The sequence below is a fragment of the Aspergillus fijiensis genome (genome assembly GCF_003184825.1).
Source record: "Aspergillus fijiensis CBS 313.89 unplaced genomic scaffold BO72scaffold_13, whole genome shotgun sequence".
In the NCBI taxonomy this organism is placed as follows: Eukaryota; Fungi; Ascomycota; class Eurotiomycetes; order Eurotiales; family Aspergillaceae; genus Aspergillus; species Aspergillus fijiensis.
In genome coordinates this window covers 403042-425126 of record NW_024468989.1, presented here as the reverse complement: position 1 = coordinate 425126, position 22085 = coordinate 403042, and the positions used below count along the sequence as shown (strand labels likewise).

At 55.7% G+C, this 22085-nt stretch overlaps 8 protein-coding genes across 8 annotated transcripts; 4 read left to right on the top strand and 4 right to left on the bottom strand.

The window, feature by feature from the left end:
* The first annotated feature begins 518 nt into the window (after positions 1–518).
* On the top strand, positions 519–6994 carry BO72DRAFT_44473 (ketoacyl-synt-domain-containing protein). The gene is made up of 3 exons (XM_040943883.1): positions 519–546; positions 617–6471; positions 6545–6994. The coding sequence occupies exons 2-3, from the start codon at positions 848–850 to the stop codon at positions 6549–6551; spliced, it is 5631 nt and encodes a 1876-aa protein (XP_040803451.1). The 5' UTR covers positions 519–546; positions 617–847; the 3' UTR covers positions 6552–6994.
* A 1029-nt stretch (positions 6995–8023) lies between these two features.
* Positions 8024–9319, bottom strand: BO72DRAFT_494299 (uncharacterized protein; the record flags this gene model as incomplete). The annotated part of the gene is made up of 1 exon (XM_040948450.1): positions 8024–9319. One exon carries the CDS (start codon positions 9317–9319, stop codon positions 8024–8026), a length of 1296 nt encoding a protein of 431 aa, XP_040803450.1.
* Positions 9320–9756: 437 nt separating this feature from the next.
* BO72DRAFT_494298 (uncharacterized protein) lies at positions 9757–10215 on the top strand (the record flags this gene model as incomplete). The annotated part of the gene is made up of 1 exon (XM_040948449.1): positions 9757–10215. The coding sequence occupies one exon, from the start codon at positions 9757–9759 to the stop codon at positions 10213–10215; it is 459 nt and encodes a 152-aa protein (XP_040803449.1).
* Positions 10216–11029: 814 nt separating this feature from the next.
* BO72DRAFT_446249 (ankyrin repeat domain-containing protein) lies at positions 11030–12198 on the top strand. The gene has a single exon (XM_040944249.1). The coding sequence runs from the start codon at positions 11114–11116 to the stop codon at positions 12146–12148; it is 1035 nt and encodes a 344-aa protein (XP_040803448.1). The 5' UTR covers positions 11030–11113; the 3' UTR covers positions 12149–12198.
* Positions 12199–12598: 400 nt separating this feature from the next.
* Positions 12599–13568, top strand: BO72DRAFT_44464 (uncharacterized protein). The gene has a single exon (XM_040943866.1). The coding sequence runs from the start codon at positions 12745–12747 to the stop codon at positions 13453–13455; it is 711 nt and encodes a 236-aa protein (XP_040803447.1). The 5' UTR covers positions 12599–12744; the 3' UTR covers positions 13456–13568.
* Positions 13569–13844: 276 nt separating this feature from the next.
* BO72DRAFT_526086 (DUF1772 domain-containing protein) lies at positions 13845–14685 on the bottom strand. Its single transcript, XM_040950002.1, has 2 exons — positions 14495–14685; positions 13845–14367 (listed from the first exon to the last, which is right to left on the bottom strand). Exons 1-2 carry the CDS (start codon positions 14562–14564, stop codon positions 13877–13879), a joined length of 561 nt encoding a protein of 186 aa, XP_040803446.1. The 5' UTR covers positions 14565–14685; the 3' UTR covers positions 13845–13876.
* Positions 14686–15041: 356 nt separating this feature from the next.
* BO72DRAFT_505711 (S-adenosyl-L-methionine-dependent methyltransferase) lies at positions 15042–16640 on the bottom strand (the record flags this gene model as incomplete). Its single annotated transcript, XM_040949199.1, has 5 exons — positions 15042–15413; positions 15479–15872; positions 15955–16064; positions 16132–16255; positions 16304–16640. 5 exons carry the CDS (start codon positions 16638–16640, stop codon positions 15137–15139), a joined length of 1242 nt encoding a protein of 413 aa, XP_040803445.1. The 3' UTR covers positions 15042–15136.
* Positions 16641–17346: 706 nt separating this feature from the next.
* On the bottom strand, positions 17347–21713 carry BO72DRAFT_44443 (putative inositol polyphosphate phosphatase). The gene is made up of 6 exons (XM_040943805.1): positions 21491–21713; positions 18969–21429; positions 18708–18917; positions 18383–18642; positions 17668–18335; positions 17347–17611 (listed from the first exon to the last, which is right to left on the bottom strand). The coding sequence occupies exons 1-6, from the start codon at positions 21536–21538 to the stop codon at positions 17536–17538; spliced, it is 3723 nt and encodes a 1240-aa protein (XP_040803444.1). The 5' UTR covers positions 21539–21713; the 3' UTR covers positions 17347–17535.
* Between the last annotated feature and the right edge of the window lie 372 nt (positions 21714–22085).

Sequence of the window (22085 nt, the reverse complement as noted above, 5' to 3'; positions counted from 1 at the left end):
CTCGGAGTTTCTCCCCTTCGCTTCTTCCTTAAAGTTTCGCTGCATAAAACGTGTCTTTCATGCATGTCATCTACAAGTTACACTAAAGCAATGCTTCACTGCAGATGTCTGGTCTAGGCTTCATAACCCATCTCTCATAAGCCCATGGACCGCCCGAATCGGCAAATCCGAGGATCATCATCCCGGAACTTATCTCCACCGCAACGACTATTCGACCATGCCGGAAGCGCGCGGCTTACGTACTTCCAAGCAGGGCTGATACACTCGTCGCTGAAGGATTCTATCTTCAACGGTCTAGTCTGTTCATGAAGGACACATCATATGGCATCTGCTGTCAGCACTCACCTCGCGAAGGAGCTTACCTACAGCACTTGGCTCATGCAGCCGTTGGGGCCACGGCTTGGAATCAGAAAACCTTGGAATGTCGTGGTTAGAAGGAGTTGATACCATGTTCTATCGCATGGTATCGGGTGGTTCAGGATGGCACGGCAAGTGCAGTGTTCCTGAGTATGAGAGAGAGGCTTCTACCGGCAAGCAGTATATAAGGTGCGAAACCTTTCACCAATCTTTAACCTGGAGTCATAGACCGTCTCATAACAACTTGCTTGCATAATAGGGCGACACAGGTCTTTTTATTTTGAATCATCATACACTTTCACAGTCCGTGTTTGCGCAATAGACTAGACGCGCTTTTTCTTTTATCTTGCTAGACCACGCGTGCCTCATTTGCTCTTCAAGCCTGCCATATACCCCCTTTGTTCGAACTATCCGTCTCAAGCTATAGACGAGTCTTCTATCCCTTACGACCCTATTAACCAGAAGACGCGGCGAACCTGAGAGAGAAACCATGGCGTCTTCTACTTCCACTTTGAACAATGATATTGCCGTCGTCGGCTACTCCCTAAAGGTGGCAGGAGCAGACGACGCAGAGGAATTCTGGAACCTGCTCTGTACCGCTGAATCACAACATCGAGAGGTGCCCCTCGACAAGATTCCCTTCGAATCCCACTGGCGTAAATTTGACCCTAATCGTCGGTGGTACGGCAACTTCCTCAACGACTCCAGCGCCTTTGACCACAAATTCTTCAAAAAGAGCCCCAGGGAGGTGGCATCACAAGACCCCCAGCAACGCCTGATGATGGAGGTTGCTTATCAGGCAGTGCAGCAATCAGGGTATTTTAGCTTACATGATACTGATCAGCACGTGGGATGCTATTTGGGGGTCTGCAACTCCGACTACGAGACGAATGTCGCCTGCCATGAGCCGAACGCCTTTACGACAACGGGAAATCTTCGCAGCTTTATCGCTGGTAAGATCAGTCATTATTTCGGCTGGACTGGTCCATCCATGACGCTTGACTCGGGGTGTTCCACTGCGGCAGTCTCGGTGCATATGGCGTGTCAGGCCATCCTGGCAGGTGAATGTACGGCTGCCCTCGCTGGCGGCGTGAACGTTATGACCAATGGACTGTGGTTTCAAAATCTAGCTGGTGCCTCTTTTCTCAGTCCGACAGGCGCGTGTAAGCCCTTTGACGCGAGTGCGGACGGCTACTGTCGCGGTGAGGCCGCAGCTGTGGTGTTTCTGAAGAAAATGTCGCAAGCGGTCAACGATGGGGACGTGATTCTGGGATGTATTTCTGGAACGGCGGTATATCAGAACCTGAACTGCACCCCCATTTTTGTGCCCAACTCCCCATCTCTCTCGAGCCTGTTCGCACACGTCACGCAGAAAGCCGGGCTGGACCCGCAGCAGATCTCCTTGGTCGAGGCACATGGCACCGGTACCGCTGTCGGAGATCCCGCGGAGTATAGCAGTATCCTGGAGGTGTTTGGGGGATTGAGAAATCGACAAACTCCCATGACTATTGGCTCCGTCAAGGGGCTGGTCGGACACACAGAGAGTGCTTCCGGAGCGGTCGCATTGATCAAGGTCCTATTAATGATTCAGGAGCAGAAAATCCCGCCCCAGGCTAGCTTTCAATCTCTTAGTCCTCACCTCAAGGCGTCGAGTTCTGATATGCTTGAGATAGCAACTTCCATGAAAGACTGGAATGTTGAGCACCGTGCTGCCTTGATCAACAATTACGGCGCTTCGGGCTCGAACGCCTCCCTGGTCGTCACTCAGCCTCGGCAGCATGACGGGGCTGGGCTGTCAGCAATTCACGCGGAAGGACTGAAACATCCTTTCTGGCTAAGTGCCCTCGATGGGCGGAGCTTGCTTGAGTATGTCACCAAGCTAAGAGGTCTAATTCGGTCCAAAGCAGTTTCAGCAAGAAACATTACCCTGGCAAATCTGTCCTTCAATGCGAACCGCCAATCTAACCACAATCTTCCTACCAATGCTATATTCAGCGCAAACTCAATCTCCAATTTGGAAGATAGCCTGACAGCTTGCATAGAAGGAACCAAAAGGGACTTTTCCAATACCACTAAAACGAACCCCACAAGACCGGTGATCCTCTGCTTTGGTGGTCAAGTCTCAAGATTCATTGGATTAGACCGAAATGTCTTCGATGGGATACGTGTTCTGCGTGATCACCTCAACCATTGCGACTCCACTCTTCAAGATTTGGGCTATGGCGGTCTGTATCCTGAGATCTTCCAGACATCACCTGTGGAGGATCCGGTAAAACTTCAAACAATGCTGTTCGCTCTGCAATATTCTGTGGCGCGAACATGGACAGATTGTGGTGTGAAAGTTGCGGCCGTTGTGGGTCACAGCTTTGGTGAACTGGTAGCGTTGTGCGTTTCCGGCGCCTTGAAGTTCGAGGATGCTCTTCGTGCCATTGCGACGCGAGCTGAACTTTTGCAAAAGCTATGGGGCCGGGAGCGCGGGGCGATGATGGCTATTGAAGGCGATCTGAATTTGGTTGAAAGGTTGCTGGCTGCTGCGCATCAGCTCACCCCAGCCGAGAATGCCGCCACAATTGCTTGCTATAATGGGCCTCAGAGCTTCACTTTGGCAGGATCAAGCAAGGCCATTGATGCCGTCTCGGAAACCGTCTCCAGAGACCAGGACTTTTCCTCAATGCGCACACGGAGACTGAATGTCACGCACGCTTTCCATTCTACGCTTGTTGAGAAATCTCTTTTGCAGGAACTGAGAAAGCTCGGGGAAAGCATCTCCTTCTCGCAAGCCTCGATTCCAATGGAAAGGGCAACTGAGACGGCTAATGAGCCTCTTACATCCAGCTTCTTTGCACAGCATATGCGAAACCCGGTCTATTTCGACCATGCAATTCAGCGACTGGCGAAGAAATACCCCTCTGCCATATTCCTGGAGGCGGGCTCTAACTCGACTATCACCGGAATGGCACGTCGGGCCCTTGGGGTGCCGGCTGAGTCTCACTTTCAAGCTGTGAATATTACCGATGGGGCTCAAGGCCTGAACAACCTCACTGATATGACCACCTGCCTTTGGAAAGAGGGCCTAAATGTTACCTACTGGCCGCATCACAGATCTCAGACCTATGACTATGGTCCCATACTAATGCCGGTCTATCAATTTGAGCGAAGCAAACACTGGCTGGACGTGAAGATACCGCAAGAGAAGGTGTCCGACATAGCTGAGAAAATTCCAGATGAGCCTATTCCCGAGTGTCTTTACACATTTGTTGGATACCAGGACCCCAAGCAGCGTTTGGCTCGGTTTCGGATCAACACCGCAACTCAAATGTTCCGGAACCATCTCAAGGGTCACACAATCGCACAGACAGCCCCCATTTGTCCTATGACGCTGGAAGTCGATATGGCTATTGAGGCCCTGGGGAGCTTGCAGCCGGCTCTCCGAGACCCGAAGCATATTCCTCGAGTTCACAACATTCAGAGCAAATCTCCTTTGTGCGACGATCCTTCTAGAGCAGTATGGCTTGACTTGAGAGAAAGTGAGGGAAGGGCCCGTGGTACTGCTTGGGAATTCTGCCTGGCAAGCTCGGGCGGATCCGGCTCCGTGAATACCGTGCACGTTTCGGGCGAAATCACATTTGGCTTGACTGAAAGCCCCGACGCCCATGCTGAGTTCGCTCGATATGGGCGCCTCATTGGTAACCATAAGCGCTGTCTACAAATTCTCGATTCATCCGACGCAGACGACATCATCCAAGGACGGAATATCTACCGGGCGTTCTCTGAAGTTGTGGATTATGGTGTTGAGTATCAAGGCCTCCAGAAGCTGGTCGGCAAGGGCAACGAATCTGCTGGCCGTGTGCTCAGGAAGCATGCCGGAGAGCGCTGGCTCGATATGCATCTTTCGGATTGCTTCGCCCAGGTGGGTGGAATCTGGGTAAATTGCATGACAGACTTGCATTCTAGCGAGATGTATATCGCAAATGGACTGGAACACTGGCTTAGATCTCCTAAGACGGGATCCAGGTATGGCCAGGTCGAAGCATGGGATATCATCGCCCGCCATCATCACCTCGAGGACGAGAAGGCGTATATGACTGATGTCTTCGTCTTCGACTCCGCCACGGGTGAGCTGGCAGAAATCATGCTGGGCATCAAGTATACTAGGGTCTCAAAACAAGCAATGAGTCGGATGTTGACTAGACTAACTCCTCGTTTGGCGACCAAAGCCTCCACGCCTTTAGAAGTGGCTCCCCCGGTTACTGCCGGCATCGACACTGTCAGTGCTGCAATCTCGGCGAAGATCAGCCCGGCACCTAAGCCTCAAATGCTGGTCGATCTCCCTTCCTCAGATATAGATGTATCAAGAGGCGTCAAGGCGGTACTGGCAGAACTGTCTGGCCTTGACGCTGTTGACATCAAAGACAGCACCCAGCTCTGCGACATCGGCATCGACTCACTCATGAGCATGGAGATGGGTCAGGATTTGGAACAAAAGTTTCACTGTTCGATTCCAATGTATGACCTGGCGGATCTCACAACTGTGCGTAGCCTGGTTGACTACATCTGTGGCACCGTTACAGCCATTTCGTCTGAGGATGATCACTCATCGTCAGCGGGGTCGGTCTGTGACGTGTTTTCCGACTCTGCAACTACTGTATCCAGCGACTTGGATGTCTCGATAGCCGGTGGACTTGGCGCGTTCCTTGCCGAGTTTCTGGGTGTAGCTGAGCACGAAATCAGGAATGATGTTCCACTCGGAGAACTTGGAGTCGATTCGCTTCTCTCCATGGAGCTGTCCGCTGACCTGGAGTGTAAATTCGGCCTACACTTTCCCCATGGACAGACCCTACAGGAGCTTACGGTCACAGACATTGAGCGCAAGATGAACAAGTCACTACCCACGACTCCGGGGTTTTCTACCCCCAGCGAACTCGCAAGCCCTACTCCAGCTCCAGAGACCGCAAAGTCCTATTTTCCGGATCGAGACCTCCAGTTGCCGTCCGAAGCTGTCATGGACGCCTTCACTGAAGTCAAAGATCTTACGGACGAATACATTGCTGAGTTCAATGGTCTGAATTACATGCAGACTATCAATCCTGCACTGGCGCAGATGTGTGTTGCCTTGATAGTTGAGGCTTTCGAACAGCTTGGATGCTCTTTGCGCGCTGCCGTTTATGGTCAAGTCTTGCCACAAGTCGAATACCTACCCAAGCATGAACGTCTGGTTGAGTATATCTACCAGGTTCTGCAGAACGAGGGTAAATTGGTCAAAGTGGAAGGCAACACTGTTCTTCGAACTCACGCACCCGCTCCTGTCGAGTCCAGTGAGAGTATTTTGAACAGACTGATTCAGGATTACCCTGACCATACCAAGGCCCACCAGCTAGCCTATTTCACAGGCAGGAGACTGGCCGACGTGCTCAGCGGAAAGGCGGATGGTCTTCGGCTGATCTTTGGCAACGAAGAAGGTCGCCAATTAGTGTCTAGTCTGTACGGGGACTTCTTGTTTAACAAGTTGCACTACAAAATGATGGATGATTTTCTTCGGCGGCTGATCGGAAGACTTCCTTCCAGTGAAGGACCCTTGAAAATCATGGAGATGGGTGCTGGAACGGGAGGCACCACCAAGCAGCTTGTGCCGGCTTTGGCCCGTCTGAATATTCCGGTTGAATATACCTTTACCGACATCTCGCCATTGTTTCTTGCCAGCGCTCGCAAGGAATTCAAGCAACATCCGTTCATGAAGTTCCGGGTGCATGATATTGAAAAAGCGCCCGCCGATGATCTGCTAAGCAGTCAGCATATCATCATCGCGAGCAACGCTGTTCATGCTACTCGCAGCTTGATGGAGTCGACCAAGAACATTCGGAAGGCCCTGCGGCCCGATGGCTTTCTTATGATGCTGGAGATGACACAACCTCTTGTTTGGATCGACATGATCTTTGGTCTGTTGGAAGGATGGTGGCTGTTTGATGACGGTCGGCGCCACGCGGTAGCCGATCCTGTACGATGGGAGACTGCCCTCCACGCTGCGGGATATGGCCAGGTGAACTGGACGAATGGAAAATGCCCCGAAGTCGGGATCGAGCGCATCGTGGTCGCAATGGCATCCCAAGGGCCAAGGTATGAGCATCGCCACTGTTCCTTGCCGCAATCTCCAAGCCCACCTGCTGACGCCGACTTGGTGACTCGACAGGCAGTAGTGGATGGTTACATTCGGCAATATACTCAGGGCTTCAGCGCTAAAGTCCCCGAGGCATCAAGGAAGAAACCTTCAGCTGGGGCGGTGATACTTGTGACTGGGGCCACCGGGGGTCTAGGCTGTCAGCTGGTTAGCCATCTCGCGCATCAATCCAACGTTGCTACTGTGATTTGCCTTAATCGTCCCGCCCGCAACAGCAAGACACCATCAGAGCGACAGCACGAAGCCCTATCCACGCGGGGGATCACAATAGGCTCCCAGGTGCTTTCAAAACTTCGGATCCTCGAAACTGATACATCCAAGCCCTTCCTCGGTCTATCCCAAGCGGAGTATGCTCAGCTCGCTTTGAAAACCACGCACATCATCCACAATGCTTGGCCCATGAGCGGCAAACGGCCTGTCGAGGGCTTTGAGCCGCAGTTTCAGGTCATGCGCAACCTTCTTGACTTCGCTAGTTATGCCTACAGTGGCTCCAGGATCCACTTTCAGTTGATCTCCTCAATTGCCACGGTCGGTCATTATCCTATCCACACCGGCAATCCTAACGTACCTGAGTCGCGACTATCTCTACAATCCGTTCTGACCAATGGGTACGGCCTCGCCAAGTTCATCTGCGAGCGCATGCTGGACGAAACCCTTCACCGCTACCCGGACATGTTCCAGCCCATGGCCGTCCGTTTAGGGCAAATAGCAGGGTCACGAGTCAGTGGATACTGGAATCCGCAGGAGCATCTGCCGTTTCTTCTTAAATCCTCACAGACGCTCAGGTGTCTCCCGAATTTGAGGGGAACTGTCTCGTGGACGCCTGTTGAGGACGTGGCGGCCACATTGGGGGATCTACTCCTTTCGGGCGAAGGAGTGGAGATGGCAAACAGATATCCGGTCTATCACATTGAGAATCCTATCGGACAACCATGGGAAGATATGATCCCCTTGCTGGCTGAAGGTCTGCGGTTCAACCCGGCACCAGCCCGCCTGAAGGAGGGGCAAGACTCGAGCAACAAGAATGGAACCATCACTACCGTGCCCTTCGAGGAATGGATCCGTCGAGTCCGAACATTCGCTGGACCAAGTGACGAGAACCCTGCCTCTTTGATGGTCGACTTTCTGGAGGAACACTTCCGTCGCATGTCGTGCGGGGGACTGAGGTTAGAGACAGTGCAGTGTCGTGAGCATTCAACCACGCTAGCGGGGGTTGGGCCTGTGGATGTTGAGGTGGTGAGACGGTATCTTCAAAGTTGGAAGAAGATGGAGTTCTTGAGGTAATTGCTGTCTTAGTCAAGGGTTAAACCTGAGAAACTGCATCTACTTTGATTATCTGCTTGTTAGCGTTCATGAAAAATTATTGTATTTGTTGCAAAGGGGCTTTTTCGATATAGATCAATAATCATTTGTTCAATAGCTCTACGAAGCGATAATGGAGTTCACGAAACCGTTTCCCCTACGTTCAACCCACCGTAATACTACGATAATCTACGATTCTGGCTCGCTGGGGTCATACACTTCGATTTCATCATCATAGCCCTCCTCGTTGGGATCCTGGGATTCCTCGGAGTCAGAATCGGTCTCCTCATCATCCTCGGCATCCAAGCCCTCAATTCTGTTCCCGTCTTCATCGAGACGGAACAGGCCTGGGCGCCGATCCACCCACGGCAAATCGGAATCGTACAGCTCCATCCCACTCATGAGGGCGGTGTACGTTGCGTGCAGCGACTCCGGCAAGCCGCTGGGCAGGACCGGGAACGGGGACTGGGGCATCATGGGGGTGCCCTTCAACTGCTGGTACATCAGCTGGGCGCGGTTGATGCGGCGCCGCGTGAACAGCCAGTCGTACTCGCGGTCCGTCTTGCAGTCGGGGGCCAGGATCTCGTCCTGCAGCAGCCGGCGCATCTCCGGCCGGAAGGCGCGGGTCCGCAGGCAGGCGGGCCTGGCGCGTCGGGCCAGATCGCAGAGCAGGTCGAAGGTCAGCTCCCAGGAGGTGCCGCGGGTGTCATCCTCCCGGCTCCGATCGCGCCAGTGCAGCAGCAGCATCCCCTCGAGGTACTGCGCCGGCTTCATCACGCGCACCATCCGCGGCAATCCGCTCCCCCTCCCGTCTCGGGTATCTGGGTCGTCCACCTCCGCACCCACCATGGTATAACACTCCCACTCCCCATCCTCGCGCGGATCATGCCGGAAGCGCGGACACGGCATGTGCCAGAAATACTGCTCGTGCGCGAACAGCCGCACCATGACCACATGGCCCGGGTGCTCCACGCTGTCCGGGGAGTCGGGTTCCGGGCCCCGACTCCAGAGCCGATGGTCGCGGGCGGCGATGTAGGCGCCCCGCGCCACGAAGAAGACGTGCGCCGGCGCCCACCATGCGTCTTCGAGGCGGTAGTCCCGGTCCGCCGGCCAGTAGCGGCTCGGCCCCGAGGGCCACTGGTGCATGCACCCCAGCGTGTCGGTCACGCTGCGCGGCGTGTCGTCCAGCCCCGCGGCCTGCAGGACGGCGATCGCCCCGCCCAGTTGGTGGCCTGCGATGTCGAGGTCGATGCACGGGTCCATGAAGAGGTCGTCCTGCCAGTTGAGGGTGCGGAAGAGCGCCCGGTTTAGGAGCGCTACTGGGATGTCGTTGTGCTCGAGGTGGGCGGTTAGGCGGTGTAGCCATGGGAGGGTGATCGGGTCTCCTGGGGTGTAGGTGAATGGGGGTGAGGGAGGGGGGTTGCGGTGGCGGTGGGGGTGGGTTCGGCTGCGGTTGGGGTGCGCGAGGAGCTTTAGGGGGGGCATGCTTGCGGTGTCTCGGGGTTAGGGTTTGGGGTGGGGTGTCCAGTGGGTTGGTTTGGGGTTGGGGTCGGGGTTGGGGTTGGGTCATTGGTTGCCAGGTGGTGGTTGGTGGTTTTATAGGATCGGGGTGGGGGGTAGTTAGGGCTGGAGGGTTTCGACTACAAGATCGGGGTCCTTTGTATGGGTTATCTTTGTGGGAGTGGGTTGATTGTGGTGAGCTGGGGCTTCCCGGTTGACTTTGGGGACTCAATGAGACGGCAGAATTGAGGGTCTTTGTTGCGTTCGGGGGGGATTCGGCTGGGATGTGGTATATAAATCAGCTCGATGGTTGGCATTTGAGGGCCGATGTCAACATCACCGTTTGATCCGTGCAGTACATTCCAGCTGGAGAGATCGGACTTGTACATCGCAACCCGACTTAATCAAACAGCTGAAGCCCAATGGACCACCACGATTCAACCTTCCATGGCCTCCCCCGCCCCGCCCCCGGCGACACCGACCTCGGCGCGGTCGACATCCACGACATCGACAAGGTCCTCCTCCTGCACGTGCTCTACAACAACGCCCGCCTGACCAGCCCCAGCTCCCGGCCCTTCGACTCCCACCTCGCCCGCCTGGTCATGGCCGCCCCCATCCTCACCACCGACCTCGCCGACGTCCGCTCCTGGCTGTCCATCTCTACCTTCTGCGGCCGCGTCCTCGGCGTCGCCTTCACCCGGACCACCGCCCAGGGCTGGATCTACGATCAGCTGAATGGGGCGGGCGCGTTCGAGCGCTCGGTGCGCCGCGCGAGGCAGTTGACGGGTGAGTCGGCTGGGGGGCTCGGGGCTGCGGTGCCAGATGGGGAGAGGGAGTTGGCGGGGACGCCGCCGCCGCCGTATAGTGAGAGGGAGAACTGAGATTTTTGGGCTCGGTGAGATAATTTGAATGGAAATTGCTTCTGATGGTGTTTTTGAATCGATGATATACAGGGCATTGTTGGAGTTGTAGTGTTTTTTCTTTTTTCCTTTTTTTTGGTCATGCTCGTATGTTCTTTGGTTGATCGGTGTTATTTGCTTGCTTGCTTGCTTAGGGTTCTCGGGGAGACGGAGTCTGTTGGTCTGTTGTGCGAGAGGGGATTGATTCGGATTTCTGAATGTTTACTCTAGTTGATCACTGGGAGTTCGTTCCTCACTCGCAGGTTGTCTATATTCTCTTTGCAGGTATGATTGCCATGCAGGGTATAGGATTGCTGATTGGGAGATTTCTCTTAGACGAGATATACAGTCGGTCTTGACTGGGACTCCGACTTAAGCGGGGCCCAAACTCCAGATTGACTGTTCCCGTGTGATGCGCAAACTTGCTGCCGGCAGGTCTTGGTGGCATCCCCGGGCGCTGAGCATACTGCTGGAGGCAGGCGCCGACACCGGGCTCTTGCACAAAGACAAAACGCCTTATCAAATAGCATTTGACGAAGAAGAGAACTGCGCCCGTTTCCTCAGCTTGTGGTATGATGAGGGGCTTGATGTCCTGCTCAGGTATGAAGCAGATGTTAATGAAGGTCTGCCACTTCACGCCGCTCTCCGCGCTAATCGGGACCTATCGGTCATTCAAAGACTACTAGACCACGGGGCGGACCCATCCGTTGGGAACCACCCGGCAATAGCTTGCGCGATACAAGCAGGGAGTGTCTCTGCGGTAAAGCTGCTTCTGAAGGCGGGTGTCGACCCGAATGTCGTGTATACATCGAAGGATGAACACCGGGGAGAGCGAACTGAAACCCCGCTCATAGAAGCATCGGGGAAGAGTGAAGAACTCATGGCTGTTCTGCTTGCTCATGGCGCGGATTCGCATCAGGCCCTGGAGAAAGGGACATCTGCACTGCACGAGATCTGTACCCGGCACGGACTCGTGACACCCATCATTGCCGCAGGCCACGACCTCGAAAGAAGAGATGCCCAGGGTCAGACGCCGCTATTGCGAGCCTGCGAACAACGCGGGAAAAGCAAGAATGCAGGCCTCCATGAGGATGATCGTGAACACACCGCACTCGCGCTCATCCGGGCTGGGGCGAACATCCACGTCGCCGACAATCCCGGCTCCACGGCCCTGCACTATGCCGTGCTGAACAATTTGCGCGAGGTCGTCGAGGAGCTTCTTGCCAGAGGAGCCTCGACGGTCGCGCATAACACACATGGACTAAGCCCGCTGCATGTAGCACTTGCCGAGTCCATCGATCGCTCAGTAGACGAGGATGCCATGCCTTCTCTGCGGTTCAAATGGAACCTGGAACGCCTCGGGGCGGCGGGAGCAAACGCAACGGAGCGCTTCCCGGACGGCAGAACCGCCCCGCACTTTATAGCCCCGGTCCTGATGCAATGCACCGCTAAGGACATAGAAGAACGCGCCATTTCCACGGGTTCTGATGAAAAGGACGAAGGCCTGTACCCGGCGTGCTTGGCGCTGTATCAGCTGTTTCTTGACAAGGGCTGCAGTCGCGAAGCCCGCGACAATCAAGGCAACACGCCCATCTTTGCCTATGTCAACCAGCTGCGGGTGTACCATATGGATGAGTATACGGCGTCTCCGCCGGAGGAGTCTGACTTGCGGCGTATGTTCGCGGAGCATGAAGTCCATGCGGTGAACGGCAACGGGGATACCTTACTGCATGTAGTTGCGCGCCGCAAAGATGACCCGATTGATGTGCCGTACGACGACGAGGGGAATCTTTTCGCGTTGCTGGTGGAGCTGGGGCTGGATCCGACTCGAGAGAACAAGGACGGGGTGACGGCGCGGGAAGTGGCCGCTGCTTGTGATAAATGGTCCATTTTAGATTCGACGAGGAATGGGTGATTCGCTTGCTCGTGCCTTCTTGGAAGGAGATTTGCTTTGCATTCTTCGATTCACCCTCGATAAGTGCTTGCTCGAGGGCCGGTGTCCATGCAAAGAGACTAAATTTGTACCTCCAACATCACGAGCACAGAACCTAACGAGTAAAAGTCACACCACTCCCGCTGCGGGCCTCGTGCAGATTCTCGAGGTCCAAAAGGACCACGGCTGCTTCAGCCACTGCGTCGGACCCAGAGGAGGACGAAGTGGATGGCATCGGCCAATGGTCCCGGAACCCCCGTCGCATGATCTCACTACAACATCATGACAACAATCATCACGATAAAACCACGAGCTGCCCCCTGCCGACATGCAACTGCTTCTAATAACCGAAACTAATCGGATCAAATCATGGCCTCCGGATTGGCGTACCGTTTTGACCGGCCGGGGAAGAATCTTCTTCACCTCCACTCCTCTATGTCACGCGCTCGTCTTAGGGAACTCATAAGGCTCTATCGAACCCAAAATGTCCGAAACAACAACCGCGTTGCCAGCCACCTTGTTGGCAGGCGCCGCCCTCCCGGCCGCTATGGCCCTTACTACCGCTGGAGATAGTGTGCATGATCTTCTTCCACCTTGATATGATTACCCTAGGTAACCTACGGCCAGTCAACACCCCGATGCACCGGCAGGTCGACTCTCTCTACGAATACCGCATGCTCCGAACCCATGCAGCGGAGACCCTCATGAACCTTGATATTGCCCGATGCACCCATAATTTCCCTCTCCACCAACTGTATCGCGCATTCTGCCACCCGCGGTGCCAAACCTGCCCTGACTTTGGCCCCTTTCTATATATCCCCACTCTCTCGCGGGTGTGTCTGCAGTGCGTTCTGAGACATAGTCGATACCGCGTCGCCACCCTCCATGATGTGTCTGTCTGTTACGGTTTGCCGGAAGACCGGTGGGATCTCCCGGTCGTCTCTTGTGTTGATCTTCTCGAAGGGCAATACAGTTCCGACCGGCTGATTGACGTGACGCAAGCTGGACTCCTGTTTCGACAGCACTGGCGGCGCCGGTTCGGCAGTAGTAGTCGCGAGATCGGATCCGCACTCCAGGAATGGACATATTGGCTGCGGCTCGACACGTGCCATGCGCGGCTGCGGTCGACCGTGGCGTTTCCGTGCTGGGACCCGCACGCCCGCATCGCCGAGCCGGGGGTGTGCCTGGAACGCGGCGTCCCCGGGGAGCAAGGGGGTGGATCGCGCGTTCCGGGTCCCGGATCTTCCACGGCACTTTTCGACGTGTCCGCACGTGGTGCGGAGGCTTAGGAGGGGGGAGGATCACACCGCGTTGAGGTTTGGTGAATCGGTTGGGGGGATCTTTCGGGTGGACGCTGCTGGGGAGAGGGGTGCTGAACGGGCTGCGCAGGTGGGGAAGAAGTAGGGTTGGTTGGAGTTGCGGGTGTTGGATTTGTTGCTGATTGTTGCTTTCTACCTGGCGACGGTATTAGATGCGGGCAGCTGCTTGTGGGAACCTTGAAAGATACTGCTCTGATGTTTTTCTTTTTACTGCGAGGGATTGCATTGCCTAATGTAGAAGTAGAAGAAGAGTTGAAGCTTTTGTCTTTCCATTCTCTCAATCCAGAATTGAGTATCTTGCCCGAAATCCATGAATCAAGATTAAGCACTATCCCCAACACCATCTACACCATCTACACCATCAAGTAACTACTAGTATCGTACAGTACAATCAAATCACCGCGGCCGCAAACCCGCACAACCCGCCAACAAGCGGCAACAGACTCCGCACCGCATTCAGCACCGCCCACCGCTTCAGCAACCCGCTGGTCTTTTCCGCCTCCGCCTGCGCCTCCTCCACCCGCAGAATCTGATAGTCCGTCCCCCGCATTACCACCGCCGTGTACGGCACCACCCCCACCGTCAACACCGCCGCCGCCGCATACCACCGCCCGGGACTGGCATAGCGACTACTACTGCTGCTACTGAGGAACTGCAGCAGCTGCGGCGGCTCGACGGCCCGCGCCACCGTCCAAGCGAGATAAACGAACGCGGCGGCCGTGCCCGCGGCGACCGGTGCGGTTTGGGCTGTGCTGGCGGTGGAGATTCGTTTCCAGATCTCCAGGGCTGTTGTCTGGTGGGTTGAGTCCGGGGCCGGGGCCGGGGCCGGGTCGCGTGCTAGCAAGGCGGGGATGGTGATTAGGCTCTGGGAGGCGATGGTGCCTTTTTGTGGGATTCGTTAGTCCATCAGGATGGGTTGGTTCATCGGGGTATATGGGGGAAGAATGGAAGGGTGGGATTGGGATTGGGATTGGGATTGGGATTGGGATTGGGATTGGGATGAACGCACCGGATAGCCAGGCGGCGCCGGTGAAGCCGATGGCTTGGGCGGTGCGGTAGGCGAGGGGGTTGGTGGTCATTTTTGTTCGTGTGGGTGGTTAGAGGGGAGAGGGGAGGGGCTGTGGTTGGGAATTTGGTGTGGGATGGGGGGTGTTTGGGGGCAGTTGGGTGGATGGGTGGACTGGGTTCTGTGCAGGAGGAGGGATGAATTGGGGGTTGCGCGTGGCTACGTCAGAAGAGAAGCTGTTTTATACGAGTACGGGGAGGTATGTTCGTAGGGCTGATGTAAAAGTCATAGGGCTGATGCGGGGGTGCAGTGGGGAGGCCCGCTTTCCCGGGACGATGACGGCATGACTTGACTTCCGGGGATTGCTCTTTTCGGAGACGGGGGTATACGGAAAGCACTGTGACACAACTGCTGATATACTCTAAGCATCCATAGCCCCGGTGCTTCCCAGTCCCTTAGTGGAACCGATGCAAGAGCTATCCGCAGGCCATAGGCAAGAAACCATGAAGTCGGGATAGTTTCTAGCTGGACCTTGACTTGCATTCCCTCCCGGCTTTCAAATACTCAGTATCATAAGCATATGCAGCATTAATCACCAATTAACATGACCGACTCCTCGTCCTTGTCTCAGTCATTCCCCCAAGACTATACTTCCTCGACCCTGGACACACTCATCACCACCCGCCCATGCTCCAGCACCCGACACTCCCCCACGCTCAACACCGGCACCCGCGCAAACAGCGCCATCCACTGCTCCACCGTCCGGAACGCCGTCCCCCGGCACGCGATCAGATGCAACGCCAGACAACTCCCCTGCGGCGAGCCGAATCGCCCATCCCCGGGGTCGAAGAAGTCGTCCACCAGCAGGGTCGAGCGGGCGTCCATGGCCTCAGCCAGATGCGCCAGGATCTTCTGGCTCTCCCTGTACCAACCCAGTGTTTAAGCAAAGTCCCATATCCCAAGAAGAAGAATACCAGGAAAGCCCACCGATCAGGATGATCCATCAGGATATGGCTGAGCAGATACACCGCCGCCCCACGGACGGGCTGCTCACCGAAGAAATCATGCTTGGTCCAGCTGACCCGCTCACGGAGTCGGGGGTCGGGAGCGATGCTGGACGCGCTGCTCGGGGCTTCGTCCGCGTAGTCCTGCACGATGAAGCGCATGCGCGGGTATCTCTGCGCCAGACGCAGGGAGTGATGGCCGCGACCGCCGCCGACGTCGACGACCAGCGCATCTTCCGGGCAGAGGGCGCGGAGGTCGATGATCTCTTCGAGGGGCATGGGCGCGTTCAGGCGGAAGTAGCCCTCCATTGCGGTGTCGAAGCGCTGGCCGCGCCGCGGGTCGATTTGGTGGTAGTAGTCGTAGCAGGGGGTGTTTGCTGGGTTTTGTGGCAGGGTTAGTCGTTGCTTAGCCAGTCGCTTGAAAGGTTATGCAAGGTGTGGAGAGTTGGCGAAGCTTACTGTCAAAGGCCAGTTCGAAGGCGCTTCGGTGGCGCTCGTCTGGGATGTAGTAGTTGTTCTGCGCGGCATACCGCGATAACCACGATGCGCAGCGCAGACCATCGTCCACCCTGTTCCATTCTGGTACATTAGAACCTCCCGGGCTAGTATACCACGAACATCGACGAGGAGACTGACAGGTAATGAACCCAGTCCCGGATGTAGGGATCATGCAGAAGCTCGGTGCGCGGGTTGCGCTTGAAATGGCCGGGGACAGGCTCGTTCAGGAGACGGCTGGCGGCGCATTGTCTCAGGGCGCAGCCTGTAGATTCTGTTAGTGGGGAATGGTCAAGGACCGGTGTCAACTCACGAAACAGCGCAGGGGTGGCGTCGTCGCCAACGCCCTTGAGAAGAGTCGAAGCAGGCACCGGCTCGGCCGTCTCGCACAGCCGCGTGATGATGTCCGTCTCCAGCAGGATCGCCAGCGCGGCGGCCGTGTGCGACGACGCCGCAGTCTGCGACAGCCACACCTCCGGGGCCGTGGTGGACACGGCCAGTTCCTCGCACACAGCGCTCAGGGCTGCCCGCGCGGTGATGGTATCCCCGCCCTCCTTCGCGGTGACTGCGTGTCGCTGGGCTAGCGCCATGATGCGGTTCGCAATGGACACAATGTTGTCGGCTTGGTGTTGCTGTGCTTGGCTGGCCATGGGGTTATTGTTGTTGGTGGTGGTTGCTGAAGCTGTTGTAGTTGTTGGCTGGTGCTGTTAGCTGTTGCTGGGAGCTGTCTCCAGGAGCAGATGCTGTGGACTATTGTCGGAAGACTAAGATGCTAAGTCCTGGGGGTTTCTCCGACTCTGATATCTTCCGGAGTCTGATCGTCAATTACACTGTGGCTGAATTAGCTTTCTTTACCCATGGTATATCTTCCATGATTCAGGTCTGTCCTCAACCTAGTCCGATCTCCTGAGATGCTGCGAGCCCAGTTGCTCAGTTGAAGATCGGAGGCTTGATGAGTTGACTGTAAATGAAGTAATGCATTGCAGCAGCGATGATATCAGACTCAATGAGAGTATACAGAATTATCGCAGCTGAGTATCTTAGACTAAGCTCCGCTCACATGAGCTATCAACTTAAGAACTCAAGACTGAAGAGCTCAGGCTGTGAGATTGACCTTCTAGTCAACGATGCAGTCGACAATAGAATAGACAAGTTGAATACTCCATAGCCCATCTTTGTCTATGTGTGGACCAACTGCTCTGCCCTCACAAAAGAAGAAAAAGATCAACAATAAATAAATAGTAATAGTATATACATCCCATCCACCCTTCTCTGTATCTTTCCTTGGCTAACACCCAACCATCCCTGGCACTCCCAATATTAATTAAGTATCTCTTCCACATCGACCATACCATAGCTCCATCTAAGAGACCCCCTCTTTCTCCTATCATGATAAATACATGTCTATCGTGAATCATTAGTCATATACACACTTCGGCGGTGTAACGCTATGCCTTGTTGTAGTGCTGCGCTGGGTCGCGGAGGGCAGGATCTGAAGTTAAACCTCCCCGATGAACTCAGATAACACCCCAAAGGAACCTAAGTCTAATTCCCCTTACCCATGATCAGAGACCGAGCTTGTTGTGTTTCGGTGCCCAGGACGGTGATGAGATATTCGATACTGTTGAAGCATGCATTAGTCATGACACCACAAAATACGGGACGGACCAATCCTACCTCGCCTCGGAGGCCAGTCGACGTTTCTCGCGGGAGAACTCCTGCTGGCAGGCTTCCCAGACGGCCTCCCGCTCCGACGGCAACACGGTCTTGATGCGGAATTTGAAAGCGGCGCTGACGGGCCGATGGTCGGACGCCCGCACCTCGTGACGACGGTACTCGAGCTGTCGAACCCGGCCGAGGCCGCGGTACAGAACCCGATCGCACCAGGCTGGGGCACGCTTCTTGTCACTCGAGTCGTACTCGTCTGTGCCGACGTCGTACTTGTACGTCGGGGCGAAGGTAATGGGGGACTCGTTGAAGGACCGAAGGCGGAAGCCAGGGTTCTTGCGCCGCGAAGCCAGCAGCTGGTCGCGCTCGAGGAGCTTCGTGAGGTTGTTGCTGCGGACCGCGTCGATGATCACATTACGTGGAATAGCGTCAATGCGGTAGTTCAGATCACCATTAAGAATGCAGATCTCATGGTCCATGATCATCGATCCGTCACCACCACTCACGTAGCGGTTTGCGCGTGCAGCGAGGCTAGGCTCGGCGGGAAGCGACTCTGCCTCGAGGATCGCCGCTATGTCGTTGTTACGGTGGGCTGTCTGCGTCTGGCCGGCTGCCAAATGGCAATTCACCAAGCAGATGGAGCTGTCGTCCAGCGTAAATCGGAAAAGAAGAGCACCCTACATCGTTAGTCATACTCCTAGATGCAGGTCCAGAAATGGCTTACCTTGTTGCCATGCAACCCTCCCATACCCCGCTTGATCTCAGATGCACTGATATCCGTGATTCTCTGCCGCTCCTTGTGTTTGACGAACACACACGTGAAGAGTCCGATCATGTTCGCACTATGCAACAGCACATACGATTCCTCCAGTGGCATGCAATCGTTGATGCACCGTGTCAGATGTTCCATCCACACCCGATACTGTCGACTCATGTGTTCCTTGTCCCCGCTGTCTTTCTTCTTGCTGCCCAGAAGAAGGCTCTCTGTAATTTAATCAGTACTGCCAAGACAACATATTGAAATCTAATCGAGGATGAAATGCACATACTAGCTGTGATCTTCTTGTTCTCCAGATCCACCAGCTCCTGGAAACCAAAGACGATAATCTCCGGGGGATTCTCAGGGTGAATGGCATCTTGGATGAACGATGACGTCCGCACACTGCCAGGTGTCGAAGCACCAGCATTCCAGGTGATAACTGCAGCATGGATCTCACGAAAGTTGCAAAACTCGACGTCTCTGGTTTGCATCCGGGTTTCTATACTCGGGTCAATGAAGGCCGTTAACAACTCCCCGAATCGCAACTTACCTAACCAATCATCCTCCAACATACCATCCCACAAACGAATGCAATTATCGTCACCCAGTGAAGTCACCTGGAGGCGGTTCATCGTCCACACACTGCTCGAATCCAACAAGAACCCGCTCACGGGGCTGTCGTGGGCACGCCAGTCCTTCTTAACTGTCCAGGGATTCGTGCTCGTATCGTAGACGTAGATCATGCCGGTTTTGTACGCTGCCCACAGATAGTCCCCTACTATCCCCAGGCAGTTGATCTTATAGACACTGACGTTCACGACGGCGAGACACGCGTAGTCTTTAGCAGAATAGACTGTCACCTTGCCATCCGAATGACCCAGATAGACAAGGCCGCCGTCTCGAGTAGTATATGCGCCAGACGTGACATCGCCAGTATGATGCGCGCCCAGCGGCCTGCTGAGTACTTTGAACGAAATATCATCCCGCGCATTGGGCCGGTACACATGTACCTCCTTACCCGCAGCCAGCCAGAGCTTATCGCCCACCACCATGGAGAAAGTATGTCCGCGGGCAACCCGATCGTAAGGGTTGTGGTAGCTGTATTGAAGGTTGGGAGTGCCGTTCTCATCCGGTGGCCAAACCAGTAGCCGGCCCTCATCATCAAGGGTCCACATCTCCTTCTTGTGACGAAGAATCTTGACGACTTCTTTCCTTGAAGGATACGAGCGCGATGCTACGATAGACCCGGTTGCAATGTCCACCTCATGTAACTCACCGGAATTCGTACCCAGCCATACGCGCTGGCCTTCATCTTCCAGTCCAACACCGGGCTTGAAGGCCAGCGACAAGCTTTTGACCGTTTCCCCATGACTGAGACTCATGAGTTGCTCGCCCGTTGTGAGATCCCACACTCGCGTGATATACCCGGTGGTGCACACGTGCTTTCCACACACATCCATGAGTCGTGTGTCATACCGTGTGTTGATTTCCATTGGGCCGGACTTGAGAAGTGGCGGGCGTCTGTTGGCAGTCGAAGCGTCCGGATAGTCATTACGCGCGACGGGAACGCTGTCCAGGTTCTGTTCATCCTCACTATGGACACGCACTGACTGCCGCTCCACCACAGGCCGGTCTGCAACAGGGCGCTCCACCACTGGTCTTTCCGGGACAGCCGGGGGTGGCCCCGGTCTGTTCTCTCGAGCGATAGACGGATGGCGTTGGACCGTTGTTGGAGTGGGGAGTTCGTCCCGACGCAATTGCCGCGATTCCCGGTTAGGCGTCGGAGGCGGCATGGAGAATGCCGGGCTGTCCAAGTACCGCGATTCCCGTTGTGGCGTCGGCGGTGGGATTGAATGCACCGAACTTTCTCGTTGAATGGACAATCGTGAGGGTGACGGACCACCTCTTCGCGCGATCGACGGCTGCCGTGGAGGCAGTCCCGGACGTTCTGAGAAACCGTCATGCATCGGTATCCGGTTCGCAGAAAGTGGCACGGCTGACAGAGGTTCTGCTGGAAGCGACGGTCTTGGAGGAATCTGCACTGATAATGGTCTAGTCTCGCGCGGAGGTTCCGGAACCGAGTGCCGTTGTGTGAATGAAGGCTCGCGGAACAGAGGAGGCTGGGGTGTAGAGGTTCGTTCTTCAAAGCGATAACGCGGGGGTTCTGCTGGCGGCTGCGAGGGTGACCGGCGAGAGGGGGAGCGCGCAAGCTGTATGCCGCTGGAAGTAGCCGGATTCTGCTTCGGGGAGTCTTTCTCAGGGCTACTTGGTGGGGTGCTGAATGGCGAGATGCGATCGTCCACGGGCGCACGCTCAGGCTGCGGAGTCGTGAGTGAGCCACCGCCACCATCGTGATGGGACAATGCAGCCGGTTTGACGGGAATCTTGGGCTTGTCCACCCGGTTCACCGGAGGTGGCAGGGATGCGCTCTTCCCATGGTGGTCCTGCGGGCTGTCGCGGCCACTGGTCATGGAGCCCGTAGGCCCCGGAGAGAGGCTCCCTACCTTTGGTTCTGTAGGAAAGCGCGACGTGACCGGGGTTGTCGGACGGCCTCCCTGCGGGATTGTAGGCAACGACTCCCTGGACGCGTTGAGAGGACTGCGGGGGAGCTGTACATGATCTTCATGCTCACCCAGCGGTCCGAATCCCCGTGGAGGAGATCGGGGAGAGTCAACTGTCAAGGTTGGAGGGAGCTGCGGCGACGAACGCAGGCTCAGAGACATCGGCCTATCCTGCCGCCGCCCAGGGGAGACCCCGGGGGTGCGTCCGGGTCGCGGGGGGATGCCATTGCCGTGCAAAGACCCGTGACTTCTGTTCAACTCGGGTGTGGAATCCCATGGCGTATGTGACCGAGACAGATCGAGGGAGGCTCGCGAAGACGAGCGGACGTCGTCGCCCGGTTCAAGTGTCCTTAGGAAGGAAGGGGTGTCGCGTGTACCATTCGTTGCGGCGGACGGAGCTCGGCGATGCGACAAGTTCTCGAAATGCGAAAGCAGAGAGGATACGGGTCTCTATTAAGATTTGGAGAGTTTAGCTTGGGTCCCCGCTGGAAACTCTGTATCTGGGACATACAATGTGGGCATTATCCGTGCCGTCCTTCTTCTGACTGTTTCCCTCCATGACAACCGATCCGACACAAAATCTGGGGGAGAGTATAGTTCATAGGCAGCCAATCGCGGTAGGCGATATAATGCTATCTGGAGGTGACCAGGCGAGGGCGCAGTAGAATTCGTAGACCGGTAATGGATAGGATAATAGAGGTGGCAGGGGAGGGCGATTGACTCTGTGACGATTGTGGCGGAGCTCCAGGCGGAAGGGAGTGGAGGAAGTGCGGAGGAACAGCAGGGGGGAAAGAGGAGGAGGGGGGGGATTCGAGGAAGGATGAGAACAAAACCCAGACGTGTGGTTGTGACTCGCCACAGACAATTCGGCGGAAAAGAGTATATGAGAGAGTGTGTATCTCGGAGGAAATTAAATTGATGGTGAAGGAATGGAGGGGAGGAGAGAAGCAGAGGAAGGAGGGAGAGTTCGAGAGAGTGGGGGGGAGGGGAGGGGAGAAGCACAACGGAAGACAACGACTCGAGGCAACCAAATAGAACGAATACCTCGGGTGGATCGACAAAGAAGAGGAAGGGAAAGGAGATGAGGACTCGACACTGCAAGACTA